The following is a 14204-nucleotide window of genomic DNA, read 5'->3' on the forward strand; positions in this document are numbered from 1 at the left end:
AACATACTTTACACATACAAGGTTATAAATACAAGCACCATCACTTAATTCAAGCTTGAGTAGGACCTATGCCCCTGAGTCTTTTTTTGTCTGACAAATGAGTGAGGCCAGCTCACATAACTGAGCTTCTCCCAAAACATTTAGCACACTGGTATATACTTGGCGTGAAGGTTGGGGGAAGGGGAAGTTGCATTCCCTGCTGCTTTAAGTCCATCACAAAGGACATCAATTATCCTTAACAAAGGATCACAGGGTTGCTGCTAAGGTCAGCTTCAGTACTAACTGACCAGAGCCAATGGCTACTGCCTTGCCAACCAGCAGGTTCTGTTGGGGTTGGCCACCATAATAAGTCCCTTTGCAGGTTGCATACAAACACTTTACGGCGTGGAAGTGCCTCCTGAGTCACGCTCTGGGAACCCCTGAACTAAGTAAACGTATCTGAAAGTTTATTATGAATTTTAACATGTAGGAAAGTAACCCCCCTGCCCCGCCATGCCCTTTTCCAACCCTTCCACTCAAAAAAAATTCAAGCTCTACCTCCAACAGAAGGTCTATCAGTGGAGTCTGCTTGCTAGCAGGTGTAAGGCAGAGGTTATCAATTATCAGCACACGCATGAAGTCAAACACAAACTTCTTGGCTGGATGGTTGGTCAGGTAGGTCTTGGAGCCAACATTGCAGTACTCTGACTGGCTCCTGTTCATGCCAGAATCAGCTGCAAATGCTTTAAACTCTTCAGCTGGGGATCCAACATCATCATCAAGATCAGTAACCTATGAAAATGAACATATTGAAATTGTAGAGCTTTGCATTATATATTCTTCTCGTTCTTCTATTTCCTGCAGTTATTTCAGAATGATCTGAAAGTACCTTTCTGAAAAGTACCTTACCTTCCCACCCTTTTGGTCCCATGATGGGTGATGGCATGGGTGGGGCAAGAGTATACATTGCCCTTAACTTGTTTTACATTTCACCCAGAACCTTGAGAACTGTTCAAGTTGTTTTCTCAGCTTTGGAAGAAGTAAAGGCTCCTCAAAGAATAAATACACCAATCACAACCCTCCCCTCCCCCCACAAATGATCAAGAAATCATAAACTGAAGTTATAAAAATAATTAAAAAAAAAATCAATATTGCAAAAAAATGCAATTAAAATGCAGCTCTCTGCTGGCCTCACCCCTCTCCCCTGTTTCGGGGGGGGGGGGGGGGCACAGTAGGGACTGGAGCGCTGCCATAATGTAGGGGACAGAGTGGGTCACCTTCTTGGAGCCAGAGGCTGGCAGACAGCTGGCAGGGAGGAGGCAGCAGGAAATAGGGGGGGGAGGGAAGCAGGAAGGGGTGGGGGGGTTACTGGTGGTTGCACTCTGTCCCAGTCGTGACCGCCACTGCCGCCACGACCACCACTGCAGTTGCAGACCCCGGCCCAAAGCCACAAGGGGGAGGGGGGAAACGGCCCCATCCCCGGCCTGAAGGGGAGGGGGGAAACAGCTCCAGCCCCAAGCAGCGGGGAGAAGGGGGGGCCAGGGCCAGGGCCTGCAGCCTGAAGTGGGGGGTGGGAAGTGGCTCAGGCCCCAGCCCCAATCCGAAGCAGTGGGGAGAGGCAGGGAGCGGCCCTGGCCCCAGCCCAAAGGGGAGGAGGGTAAAGGATCAGGCAAAAACAGCAGCGGGGGGGGGGGGGCAGGGAGCGGCCCTGGCCTGAGGCAGGAGGGGTGGTGCAGACACAGGCCTCTGTTCCTGCCACCCTTTGTCATTCTTGACAGGCAATTTGCTAGTTCTCTCATAACAACTGTTGTGGTTTACCTAAAGCGAGTAAACTCCAAGCCACAGTTATGTATAATACAAATAAAAAATCTGTTATACTTTACATATGTGTAAGTGCATATTTATAACATTATATTACCATCTATTAGAAGTCTGGCTGATAGGCACTATTTTCTCAGTTACTGTCCTGAAAGAATACTTCGCATTTCCAAGTTACCATAAGCCCAAAAGAAGCTGGGCAGAGCATTTTTTTCTCCTACCCCAACATTTATTGACATTTTGCAATGAACTGAGAGGTTTCTCTTTATGTAGACAGTCTTACAGGAATTTAATTTCAATTATCTCCAAACTGGAAAAAAAATTACATTGCTGTAATTTCATAAGTAGTAATCTATTTTCTATTAAAAATCAGTTGATTTGAGTGACTGTCAGTAAGTGCACCCGTTTTAAATTCAAGTTAATTTAAAAGAAAAAAGTTTACCAAATCCACATGAGTATGTACATTTTTAGTTTGGTCCTCTCTGTCTGTATACACACATGGCTTCCTGACAGGAAGATACTGTATCAACTAAAATTAGTGGATGATAATGATAATCAGAAAGGGACATTATTTTCTATTATTTTTTTCTTATCTTGGCTATATTTACTCTTCTCGCTTCCCCATGCCCATGCACTTAACAAAATTGTGTTACAATATCAACCCTGGATTGTCATCCCTCTTTCTGTTACTCTTCTGTCAGTATCATATTGTGGTACGTTATATGACTTTTAGTGTAAAACAGCAGCAAGAAGGAATTTCCAACAACAGGCATGTCTAGGCAGTGCAAACAAATATAACCCTCACCATCCCTTTCAGATCTGAAAACAATCTTTCTTAAGTAAAATGGTCTTGTGGCTAAGGCCCTAGAGTGGGAACTGTGAGTTGTGATTTTAGTTCTAGGTTTTTACCACATCCTTCCTGTGTGACCTGGCCAAAGGAACTGAACCTGTGCGTCAGTTTCAGAGGTAGTGAACCCCCCCCCCCTCCCCAAAACCCTATTAATGTCTGTGAGATGCTTCAGTAAGATTAATTAAATAGACACAAAACATATATACTGCCCTTCGCATGGCAGTTTGAAATATTGTGCACAGTGGAAGAACAATACACATACAGGCTCGGTGGTGACAGCTTGACTTGCACCACAGCCAAAAGGGACCTAGGGGTAATGATTAACCATCGTACGAATATGAGCTGTCAGTGCAAGGCAGTGGTCAGCAGGGCAAACACCACACTGGCATGCATCAACCGGTGCATCTCACGTAAAACTAAGAAAGTAATAAACCCGCTGTACTCAGCAGTGGTGAGACTACAGTTGGAGTACTGCATCCAGTTCTGGGCACCGCACTTCAATAAAGATGTGGAAAAATTTGACGGGGTCCAGGAAAGAGCCACCTATATGATCAAGGACTTGCCAGCTAAGCCATACGAGGACAGGATAAGGGACCTGGGCCTCTTTAGCCTAAAGAAGAGAAGGTTGAGAGGGGACTTGATAGCAGCTCTCCACTATATCAGAGGAGTGTATCAGGAGCTCGGTGAACAAGTGTTCACTAGAGCACCCCCATGGAAGACTCCTTCACAGCCAGAGTGTCCAGACTGTGGAATAAACTCCCTCCAGAGGCGGTGCAGTCACCTACCCTGGAGGTTTTCAAGAGGAGACTAGACAGTCACCTCGCTGGGGTCACCTAACCCCAGTTGCCTTTCTACCTAGAGTGAGGGGGTTGGACCTGCAGGGTCCCTTGCAGCCACTAACAATCTATGAATCTATGAAAAGAAGAGATGTTCAGATCAATGTTTTAAATACAATTTAGTCTTTTGTTCACATTTGGTATCAAGAACAGATTCATTTCATTTTAATCTTAATTAGACACCAAAAATATCTATTTTATAAAATGGTCAAAAATTCTGTGCATAAAATTAGAGCTTAGCTCTCAGACTATTTCCAATATTTAAAAAAAATGGAGTTCAGCAAAGACATGCTGTACAGGATTTAAGAGAAGCTTTATCTGAACTTACTCCAACCACCATGTCTTCTTCTGTTTCATGAAAAGATTTCTGCCTGTAGCTCATCTAAGATATCTATCAATTAGTTAATATTTAAGTGAAGGGAGTGTGTGTATGTGAGGGGTAGGGGGACTTACCAGCAAGTAAAAACAAAATATTCTCAATGGTATGTATTCAATTTTTAAGTTTCCTACCATTTCTGAATAAGGTCGAATGTTGAAAGGAAACACAGTTGCTGCCAGTGCACACAGAAACTCAGGGCTCATCCACAATGAAGCTAGGTCTGGAACATTGTGATACAAATATCGAAAAAACTGCATCAAGGTGACTGGATATTCTCGAAGCCAAGAGCCTTCTTCTTCTGACTGCCAAGGCTGCATTGAAAATAAATTTCAAACAGGTTATTATTGTAGATGGTATCAATCGAAGAACTCATTTGAAAATAGTGCACCCATTGACAAATAGAAGGGTTCTTGGAACAAGCAAAAACACAAGCTGAGAACCACCTCTCTACTGAATCTCTGTATCAAGAAAAAAAAAAAAAAACTTTCCTTATGCACAGGTAACAATTTCCTGTTAATATTTAATGTTCATCAGTATGCAAAGTCCATCATATGCATTCTTTTGTGTGATACAAAGTTATGCTACCCTAAATCTCTGCTGCCTACACACAGACAAATTCAAATGGCTTTAGTACATAACTGTGCAATCTTCAGTTTCACAGTTGGTAGGGTCGGAAGGGACCTGAGCAGATCATCAAGTCCGACCCCCTGCCATGGAAGGAAAGAGTACTGGGGTCAAACGACCCCAGCGAGGTGTTCATCCAGCCTCCTCTTAAAGACCCCCTGAGTAGCAGCCAGCACCACTTCTCTTGGAAGTTGGTTCCAGATCCTAGCCGCCCTGACAGTGAAGTAGCGCCTCCTGATATCTAGCCTGAATCTACCCTCTACCAGCTTGTGACTGTTATTTCTTGTCACTCCTGGTAGTGCTTGGAGGAACAGGGACTACCCCAATGCCTGCTGGTCCCCCCTGACTAGTTTGTAAACGGCCACTAGATTCCCCCCTCAGCCTTGTCTTGTGGAGGCTGAACAGGTTCAGGTACCTTAACCTCTTCTCGTAGAGCCTGCCCTGCTGACTCCTGATCATACGGTGGCCCTCCTCTGGACCCTCTCCATGTTGTTTACATCCCTCCTGAAGTGCGGCACCCAGAACTGGATGCAGTACTCCAACTGCGGCCTGACCAGTGTTGCATAGAGGGGGAGGATCACCTCCTTGGACCTGCTTGAGATGCATCTGTGGATGCATGACAAGGTACGGTTGGCCTTCCTGACCGCTTCCCCACACTGTCAGCTCATGTTCATTTTGGCATCAGTAATGACTCCAAGGTCCTTTTCTGCCTGTGCACTGACAAGAAGGGAGTTCCCCAGCCTGTAGGTATGCTGCTGGTTCTTCCTCCCCAGGTGTAGTACCTTGCACTTGTCAGTGTTGAAACCCATCCTGTTCTCATCCGCCCACCCCTGTAACCTGTCTAGGTCCGATTGCAGCCTGTTCCTCCCTTCTAGCGTGCCCACTTTTCCCCGCATCTTAGTGTCGTCTGCGAATTTGAACAGGGTGCTTTTTACACCCCCGTCTAAGTCGCTGATGAAGATGTTGAACAGTGCAGGCCCAAGGACTGAGCCCTGCGGAACCCCACTGCCCACATCCCTCCAGGTTGAATGGGACTCATCCACCACCACTCTCTGGGTGCGGCCCCCCAGCCAACTAGTAACCCATTTGACTGTGTAGGTGTCGACGTCACAGTCCCCTAGTTTTTAATGAGAATGGGGTGAGAGACAGTGTCGAAGGCCTTCCTAAAGTCTTGGAGCTGCTCTTCCTGTGGCTGCAGCCCCACTACCTGGAAAATTATCAACATAAAAGAGTAATTAGTAACATGAAAATCATGTGCTAAAAGCTAAGCAAATGAACCCCTGTGCTAGTGTAGGGCCGCACTTAAGGCAGGCAAAAGACTGGGGCCTGAGTAGACAAACAAAGGAAAAAATTTCAGAAGAATTTTTTTTCTGTTTTTCAAATTGTATTATAAACCTTTGCTTATTTGCTCTTTCCTCTAACTTAACTTTAGTCTGTTTCACTCTATTTCTTATCTAGTTTTCTCTCACTTTCCATAGCACATTTTCACCCAATACAGGTTTCCCTCTATTTATATGGTACGTGCATTCCTAGAGAATGGTGCATAAATCAAATTCACATAAAGCGAATCCACTTTACAATGTAACAAATAGGGATAGGAGTCTCCTTGCAGCCAGTTCCCTCTATTGGAGTGATGTAGCATCTTTCAATTTATTTATTTATTTATTTTTACTGAAATACAGGTTTCAAATAATTTCTATGGAAATGAAAGGACTACTTTACTATTTAAACAGATAAACATGTTGTCTCTAAGGAACGGCAACATCAAACTCTCTCTATGGATGAGTTCAGAATAAGCATTTAAAAAAACGCAAAACATATTTTCTGGTACCCAGTGGATTTCCTCCAGTATGAAGCTATTAATAGTCAATAGACATGTCTGCACATGGCTGTTTCTTCATGCACAAAATCTGTAACTTGCACAACTCTAAGCAGATGGGCTGCATAGTTTTAAATATCCCCCAATCAGAAAAGAAACTCCACAACCTCTGCAAAGGGCACTTTATCATTTCTACTTTAAGTGGAAAAACTCAATGCCTAATTTCACGGGGCAAAAGCACTATTAATCTTGCAACTCTGTGTATTTCTATAGATAATGAAAAATGAGAAAATAAATAAACGAAGCGTAGGCCAAGAATAATTTGAGATAGCTAACAACAAAATTATGAGTCCTGACTGAATTATTCTCCCGCAAAAACCCTGACCTTCCTAAATTGTCCATCATAACAGTGACTGAAGGAGATACAAATTCTGTATAGGTAGAGGAACACAAACAGAACTTTGTACTCACAGAATTCAGCATGCTCCTGAGCATCCCCAGTAATAAAAAGGCAGCTTCTGTGCAAACATTGTGAACTGAAGAGACCACAGTGCCGCTGGAGGCAGGAACTCCAAATATAAATGTCCAAATAGAGTCTAAATCAAACTATTAGAGGTGTGGTGGAAGAAAGAAACAGAAAAGCCAGTTAACCGTTGCTCCTTAGAAACTGAATTGTTGATTTCCTGCTTTTCTATATCGCGTAAGTGATTGCTCCTTTATTTTGATATAGTATCACTAAATATACCACATGGCATTCCCTCCAGGATTTAGTGCAAAGAACTCCATGAAGGAGTCACGTCATGAGGAGCACAAGGTAAACGTTCCTTCCCAGAACGAATGTCTTTTTCCTTAATCTTTTAAAACAGTGTTCCAAATCTCAAACAATCCTGTCAATGACTCAACTTATTTGTTCGTAGTTTTCAGAACAAAATCTACAAAGTGCTGCATATCTAAAAACAAGCCAATCTGTTTTTCCATCAAGTCAAAATCAAACCAATGACAAAAACAAACAACATGAACGTTTATAAATACTGTGATCAACCTCCGATTTTAAACCTACAAAGTTTAATTATTTTAAGCAGGTTATGCAGTTTTGCTTTCAATTTTCAGATGGCGTATTTCAAGTAAAATTGCATGAATTATAAAGAAAATTAAGACTGAAAGGATCCACTTCAATTTGGACATACACAAATGTGTTACTGACGAAGGCAATAATATATTAACCTTTATATAATTACAGATGAAAGGGAACATAAGTTTATTTACAGATACTTCTCTATTTCTTGTTCCTTGTTTCCTACAATTAAATGGATGCTAGTGCTCACTCCATCCTACAAAGCACTATGTCAACCTGAATTATGATTCTTCCCTCTACTGCGCTAATATTAGCTATTCAAATATTGGCTTTGTTTTCCATGCTACCCCAAATTACATGCACTCATTTGTTGTGCAATAAAACCAATATAATGCCATTCACTAAGATAACCACCAGGTGTTACTTATACAAATTTAGGTGCCATTTAAAAAATAAAAAAGACTTAAAAACTACTGTACCCTTTTCCTAATAAAAAGCATAATTCTGCCTATAACCTTCAAAGACCACATATTCTTCCTATACTGTTGCTTCCTCTACAATGTCCCAGCCCCCAGCAATACATGTATTGCAAAGGACGAAATGTGCCTTCTTAGGAACTAAAGCAGATTTTTAAAAACAGGTTTCACAAGTCACAGTCAAGACCAACAGTTTAGTTCCCATTCCTGCAACAGGTCTGTGGTTTCACAGAGCTCTTTTAACTTCAACAGAATTCCATGAGGGTAGCAAGGTTCTGCCTGCATGTCACAGAGTGAAGGTCTAGGCCTTATTTACTATCTAGATCAGTGGTGCTCAAACTTCTGGCCCTGCGTTGCCCCCCACGCCAAATTTCTGGACCCATGGGAAGCCTCCTAAGCCAGGTAAGAATGCTGGGGCCCAGAACTGGTCTGCAGGTTGGGGTTGTTAATCACCCCTGAGCTAGAACATAAAACATCCGTCTACCCCTCACCGAAAAAACTGTTTTGTTGTTGTTTTTTTTAAAGCAACCACTTCAGTTATGGAGAAGCAGAAATTAAGACAGGTTTTTTGTGGTTATTCTCCATATACTACAGAGTATTTACTTAGCCCTTGAATCCCAACATCTGAATACAAAACTGATAAACTGATTGTGGAGTTATTTGAGGTGATTAACCCATTATTCTTTTTGGCGATATGCAGAATTACATTTATATCTTACTAAATCCCTACCTGGCAACCCTGATTACATCGGCTGATGATGACAGGTGCACTGACCTGCAGGTTTTCAGGCAGCTCAGTGACTGGCTGCTGCAGGAAAAGTGCCATGAGGAGGAAATAGAGCGCAGGTACATTAGTATGCTTAGGGAGAAGGGACTGGAGAACTGGGAAGCCTGGAAAATGACATGCATCCCGGTTAATCTCCCTGAGAGTTGATCTGCCACCAGCACTTCTGCCAACATTGAATCCTAAGAGAAAGGGAAATACACAAGGCCAAAAATGTTAATTTGCAATTGTCTATATAGAAACACCATTTTTCTTACTAAATTATTCAGGCAAAGAAGGGAGATCTGTAGAAATGAACAGTTATTAAAAATGAATCAATACACTCATCACAAATCAGCATTAACATTTTTAAGAATTCTAAAACTTAACTGTCAAAATAGTCATTATAATAATATCCTTCCACTATCATGTGGGTATTTTACTAAGAGATAAGACCACTTTGCTGCAGCAGTATTTCTATTCAAGCACTTTGAGACAATGGCCAGTAGTGGCTCTTAAGAGAAAAGTTAAAAGTCTCTATTATGGAAAACAACATTCCAATAGGTGAAAAGGAGGGGTGTTTCACCTTGACCTCAAGTAGCAGAGTCAGTGATCTATATCCTGAAGTGACTGTCTCGCTGGCCATTTGAGTAAGTGGAATGTAAAGTGGTTTTCAAGATTCTTCAAAGGGAACATTTCACATTCTTTTATTTACTGATTGAATCAGATTGGTACGAAGGATTAAACACTCTTAATTCTATCCTATCAGAAGATGGAAGTGAAAAAGCAGCCAGACTTAAGTGAGGTGCTATCAAAAGGCCTGACCAATTTAAACTAGCCAAATTATTTAATTCCCCCACCAAAAATACTTAATGGCTGTGGAAAGTGCTGAATGGACAGCACTTCAAAGGAAACATTTTATGCAAAGAAGGAGTACTAGTCTAGCAAAGGCTTCACTAGAAAGACTGTTCAGTCTCCATGAATAGTACAGTACTAGATCCTTCTGGCATAGCTTGCCACACTATCTATTAGTTACATCTGTAATTTTTAAAACCAATACGTAAATAATTGACCATCAAAAACTAACTGTTATAACACAAACTGAAAAGAAATACCCAATAAAGAACTGCATGAAATTCACACAAGTGGCCGTTAATATGAATGGCTTTTTACCCAACTTCATTAGGAGTCCCTGAACCAAATATTTTATTTTGTAATAAAAGATGTAAATGTTGATGCTTAGACAAGATAATCAGGTGCAACATGAACTTTAGCATTCTGAAAACCTAAGAAAAGAAATGTACATAACAACCATGTAACTAAATAAAACATGTAAACAACAAATAAACAAAAATGTTCACAAGTCTAAAATCACATTAGGGAAATTCTATTTTCCATAAATTTCTCCTCATGCTTCATTCATCTATTAATGGTTCAAAGTTCAATTTTATTTTCTTAGTTTTCTATCCTGAAGGAAATAGCATGGGAAATAATTTTAGACAAAAACTTGGTAAATAATTTTATTTATGTGAGGAATAGCAAGGTAGCATAAAAATGTTTGACAGTTCAGAGGAGAATGACTTGGTTTTTAAATGCTGCTGGTAAGCACATAATTTATATTCCCTCATGTCTCAACAGGAAAAATACTGTAAATAAAAAAAAATAAAACACACAAATATTCTTGAATATATCATTACTCTTTTAAAAGTAAATTAATGGGGTAAGCAAGATATGGAGGTAATTGCTTATGAAGACACAACACTAGAACAAAGTTCCTAACTGTGGGCAAGAAAAGATATCACATCTACCCAAAGAACCTTAGACCAACACAGCTCCAACCAAAAACCCAGTAACTGTGGGCAATACCTTTTTACTGTTAAAATAGGGGCCTTATCCAAAACCTATTAAACATAGTAGAAAGACCTACTCGTTTCACTTCAGCATATTTCAGATCAGACCCTACATTGGGAACTATTTTGAAAACCTTACTTTTTCAAGAGGCTGTGATAGAACCTTATAGGGTAGAAGATACACTAAGCAGAATGCCAATTCAGATATAATCACAGTTAAAATTTCAATATAAAATTTCAGGTAATACTGTATATACTTCAATTCAGGCTCATCTTAGATTCAAGACTACCACTTAGTAATTAAACTCTATATATGGAAAATTTATAAATTTCTTACAATTTTCCAGGTAAAGAATCTAAATATTGGAGGGTTGTCTTGAATTCGAGCCCCATCAGGGGCCTTAAATGTCTCTACACTAATGCTAGGAGCATGGGAAACAAGCAGAAGGAACTTGCACTCCTGCTTGCAAGCAACAACTTTGATCTGGTTGGACTAACTGAAACCTGGTGGGACGCTACTCATGATTGGGCAGTAGGCATTGAGTGTTACAGGTTGTACAGACAGGATAGAGTGGGGAAAAAAAGGGGGTGGGGGTGTTGCTATGTTAAGGAACAATGTACATCCTGTATAATCAAGATGGGATCAGAGGAGGGCCAAACCGAGGTACTGTGGGTCAGGATAAGATTACAAGGAGGTCAGGGGGAAAGGGACTTGGTAGTGGGGGTCTACTATAGCCCGCCACACCAGGAGGATGAGCTAGACCTGAAATTCTCCAGACAGCTCTCAGAGGCTGCATGGTCAAGAGAAATGGTTGTCATGGGTGACCTAAACTACCCTGACATCTGCTGGGAGGAGCAGTCAGCCAAATCTAACCGCTCATGTAGGTTCTTAACCTGCATACAGGACCGCCAACTAACAGAGGAGGTATACGATCCCACTGGAGGAAACACCTTGCTGGACTTGGTGTTAGCTACAGGGGATGACCTGGTGGGGAATCTGCAGGTACAAGATAACATAGGGCATAGTGACCATCGATAGATTGAATTCACTATCAGGTGAGGGGTGGGTAAACTAACCAGCAGGGCTGAAGAGCTAGACTTCAGAAGACTAGGCTCAGGAGATTAGTTAGTGAGGCGTTAAAGCTCAAGAGCATTGGCACTGGTGACCGGGGGGGAGGAGGGAAGACACACACAGACGGGACAACACACGACGGACGGATGGACAAATCTGAGCTCTTCAATGAGTTCTTTGCATCTGTATTCCTAGACACAGACCAAGACAAATCTCCCAATTGAATCATAGACAGACAGGAGGGACACCAACCCACCAACTGTTAGCGCAGACTCAGTGAAGGGGCATTTGGAGGGGCTGGATGTGTTAAAAAAATCAGTGGGCCCGGATGAACTTCATCCAAGGGTGCTGAAGGAATTGGCCAGTGTCATAGCAGAGCCACTAGCACAGCTGTTGAGCACTCATGGTGCTTCGGTCAGGTCCCAGAGGACTGGAAACGGGCCAATGTGGTCCCTATTTTCAAAAAGAGGAGAAGGGAGGAACCAGGAAACTATAGACTAGTTAGTCTCACCTCTATCCTTGGGAAAACTGGAAAAAGTCATTAAGGATCACATTTGTGGGAGCCCAGCAGGGGAAATAATACTGAAAGGAAATCAGCATGGATTCATTGCAGGTAGAGCCTGCCTGACTAACCTTGTTTCTTTTTATGACCAGGTCACAAAATGCTTAGACACAGGAGTTGAGGTAAATGTAATCTACCTAGACTTTAAGAAGGCCTTTGATACAGTATCTCATTCTGTTCTTGTAAATAAACTGACAGGCTGTGATGTAAATGATTACACGGTCAGGTGGGTGGCAAATTGGCTTAGGGGTCACACCCAGAGAGTGGTGGTGGATGGGTCAACATTGACCTGGAAAGATGTGGGCAGTGGAGTGCCACAAGGCCGGTGCTATTCAATGTCTTTATCAGTGACTTGGACGAGGGTGTAGAGAGCACCTTGTCCAAGTTCGCAGGTGATACCAAATTATGGGGCAAAGTTAACACACCAGAGGGTAGGGAATGGATCCAGGCGGATATGCACAGGTTGAAAAAAATGGGCAGAACGTAATAGGATGCAGTTCACCAAAGACAAATGCAAAGTGCTGTACCGGGGCAAAAAGAACCACCAACACACTTACAGGCTGGGGGATGACTTTCTCAGCAGCACAGCAGCACAAAGGGATCTTGGAGTCATAGTGAGTCATCATTGAGACAAAGTGATCAACAAGGCTAACCGCACTTTATCATGCATTAGCAGATGCATGACAAACAGGTCCAGGGAGATGATGTTTCCCCTCTATGCAACACTGGTCAAGCTGCAGTTGGAGTACTGTGTCCAGTTTTGGGTGCCACACTTCAAGAGGGATGAGGAAAACCTTCATAGGGTTCAAAGGAGGGCCACTCATATGGTTAGAGGCCTGTAGGCAAGGACCTACAAGAAGAGACTGAGGGACCTAGATCTCTTCAGCCTTCTCAAGAGAAGGCTGAGAGGTGATCTTGTGGCTGCCTATAAATTCATCAGCGGAGGGCAGCAGGGAATAGGAGATGCTGTTTACTAGGGCATCCCCTGGAATAACTAGGAACAATGACCACAAATCGACGGAGAACAGATTTAGATTGGACATTAGAAATAACTTCTTCACAGTAAAGGTTTCCAGAATTTGGAATGGGCTTCCAAGGGAGGTGGTGCTCTCCCCTACCTTGGGAGTCTTCAAGAGGAGACTGGACAAGCACCTAGCTGGGGTCGTCTGACCCCAGCGCTCTTTCCTGCCCAGAGCAGGGGGTCAGACTCGATGACCTACTGAGGTCCCTTCCAACCCCAACATCTATGAATTTATAAACACCCACTGCCTCAGCATGTAAACAGTGACTAGAGGGGTCAGGGGAATGGGGCCGGAGGGGGGGGGGGGGGGGGGAGGTGGTCAGGTGCCCTCTGCCCCTTCACTTCTTCCTCCTGCATCTTTCCTGCTCCCTACCACCTGCACCCTGCCCCCAACCCCACTCTCTGCCTCTTTCCCACAGGAGGCAGCCCTGCCTTTACTGTCAGTCGCTACTCAGGCTGTTGGGTCACGGACCACAGCATATAGAAGCTCAACTTTTGCCTGACCAGGAGGCAGTGTCGGTGCTGCTGACTGGCCAGGTAGGTGAAGGAGTTTCGACACGCTCCGTGCCCAGGATGGAGCCCAGTCTGAGCCGGAACCCAGCTCGGCCTGGTAGTAAGGGAGCAACAGATGCTGCAGAAGGGAAGTAGAGGTGGGGCAGGAGGTTACGGTGGATCTGACTGGTCCTGAAACAGGCTCAGAGCCAGAATCAGAGACAGAGCAAGAGCCAAGGCAGCCACCTCCCCCATCTCCTTTCCCCCACTGTGTATGCAAATCTAAGACAAGAGGCGTTTCCCCCTTGTTGACTTGGGGGGGAGGGGGGAACCTCCTATGTGAGTAAATATGGTATATACAGGCAACCTGCGGTAAACGCTGTTTTGCTTAGTGCTATTTCGCTATAACACTCATAGATTCATAGATGTTAGGGTCGGAAGGGACCTCAGTAGATCATTGAGTCCGACCCCCTGCATAGGCAGGAAAGAGTGCTGGGTCTAGATGACCCCAGCTAGATGCTTATCTAACCTCCTCTTGAAGACCCCCAGGGTAGGGGAGAGCACCACCTCCCTTGGGAGCCCGTTCCA

General features: G+C 43.3%; 1 protein-coding gene across 8 annotated transcripts in view; it reads right to left on the reverse strand.

Moving 5' to 3' along the window:
- The window catches only part of WDFY3 (WD repeat and FYVE domain containing 3), a 378134-nt gene that overhangs the window by 81919 nt on the left and 282011 nt on the right, over positions 1-14204 (reverse strand). For all 8 annotated transcript variants that reach the window (XM_059722254.1, XM_019479325.2, XM_059722256.1 and 5 more), the window contains 4 exons: positions 8587-8822; positions 6777-6911; positions 3994-4173; positions 538-771 (listed from right to left, as the gene is read on the reverse strand). In XM_059722254.1, the coding sequence (XP_059578237.1) occupies positions 538-771; positions 3994-4173; positions 6777-6911; positions 8587-8822 (785 nt within the window). The remainder of the gene's footprint in view (positions 1-537; positions 772-3993; positions 4174-6776; positions 6912-8586; positions 8823-14204) is intronic.

Source organism: Alligator mississippiensis, chromosome 2 (assembly GCF_030867095.1).
Source record: "Alligator mississippiensis isolate rAllMis1 chromosome 2, rAllMis1, whole genome shotgun sequence".
Lineage (NCBI taxonomy): Eukaryota > Metazoa > Chordata > Crocodylia > Alligatoridae > Alligator > Alligator mississippiensis.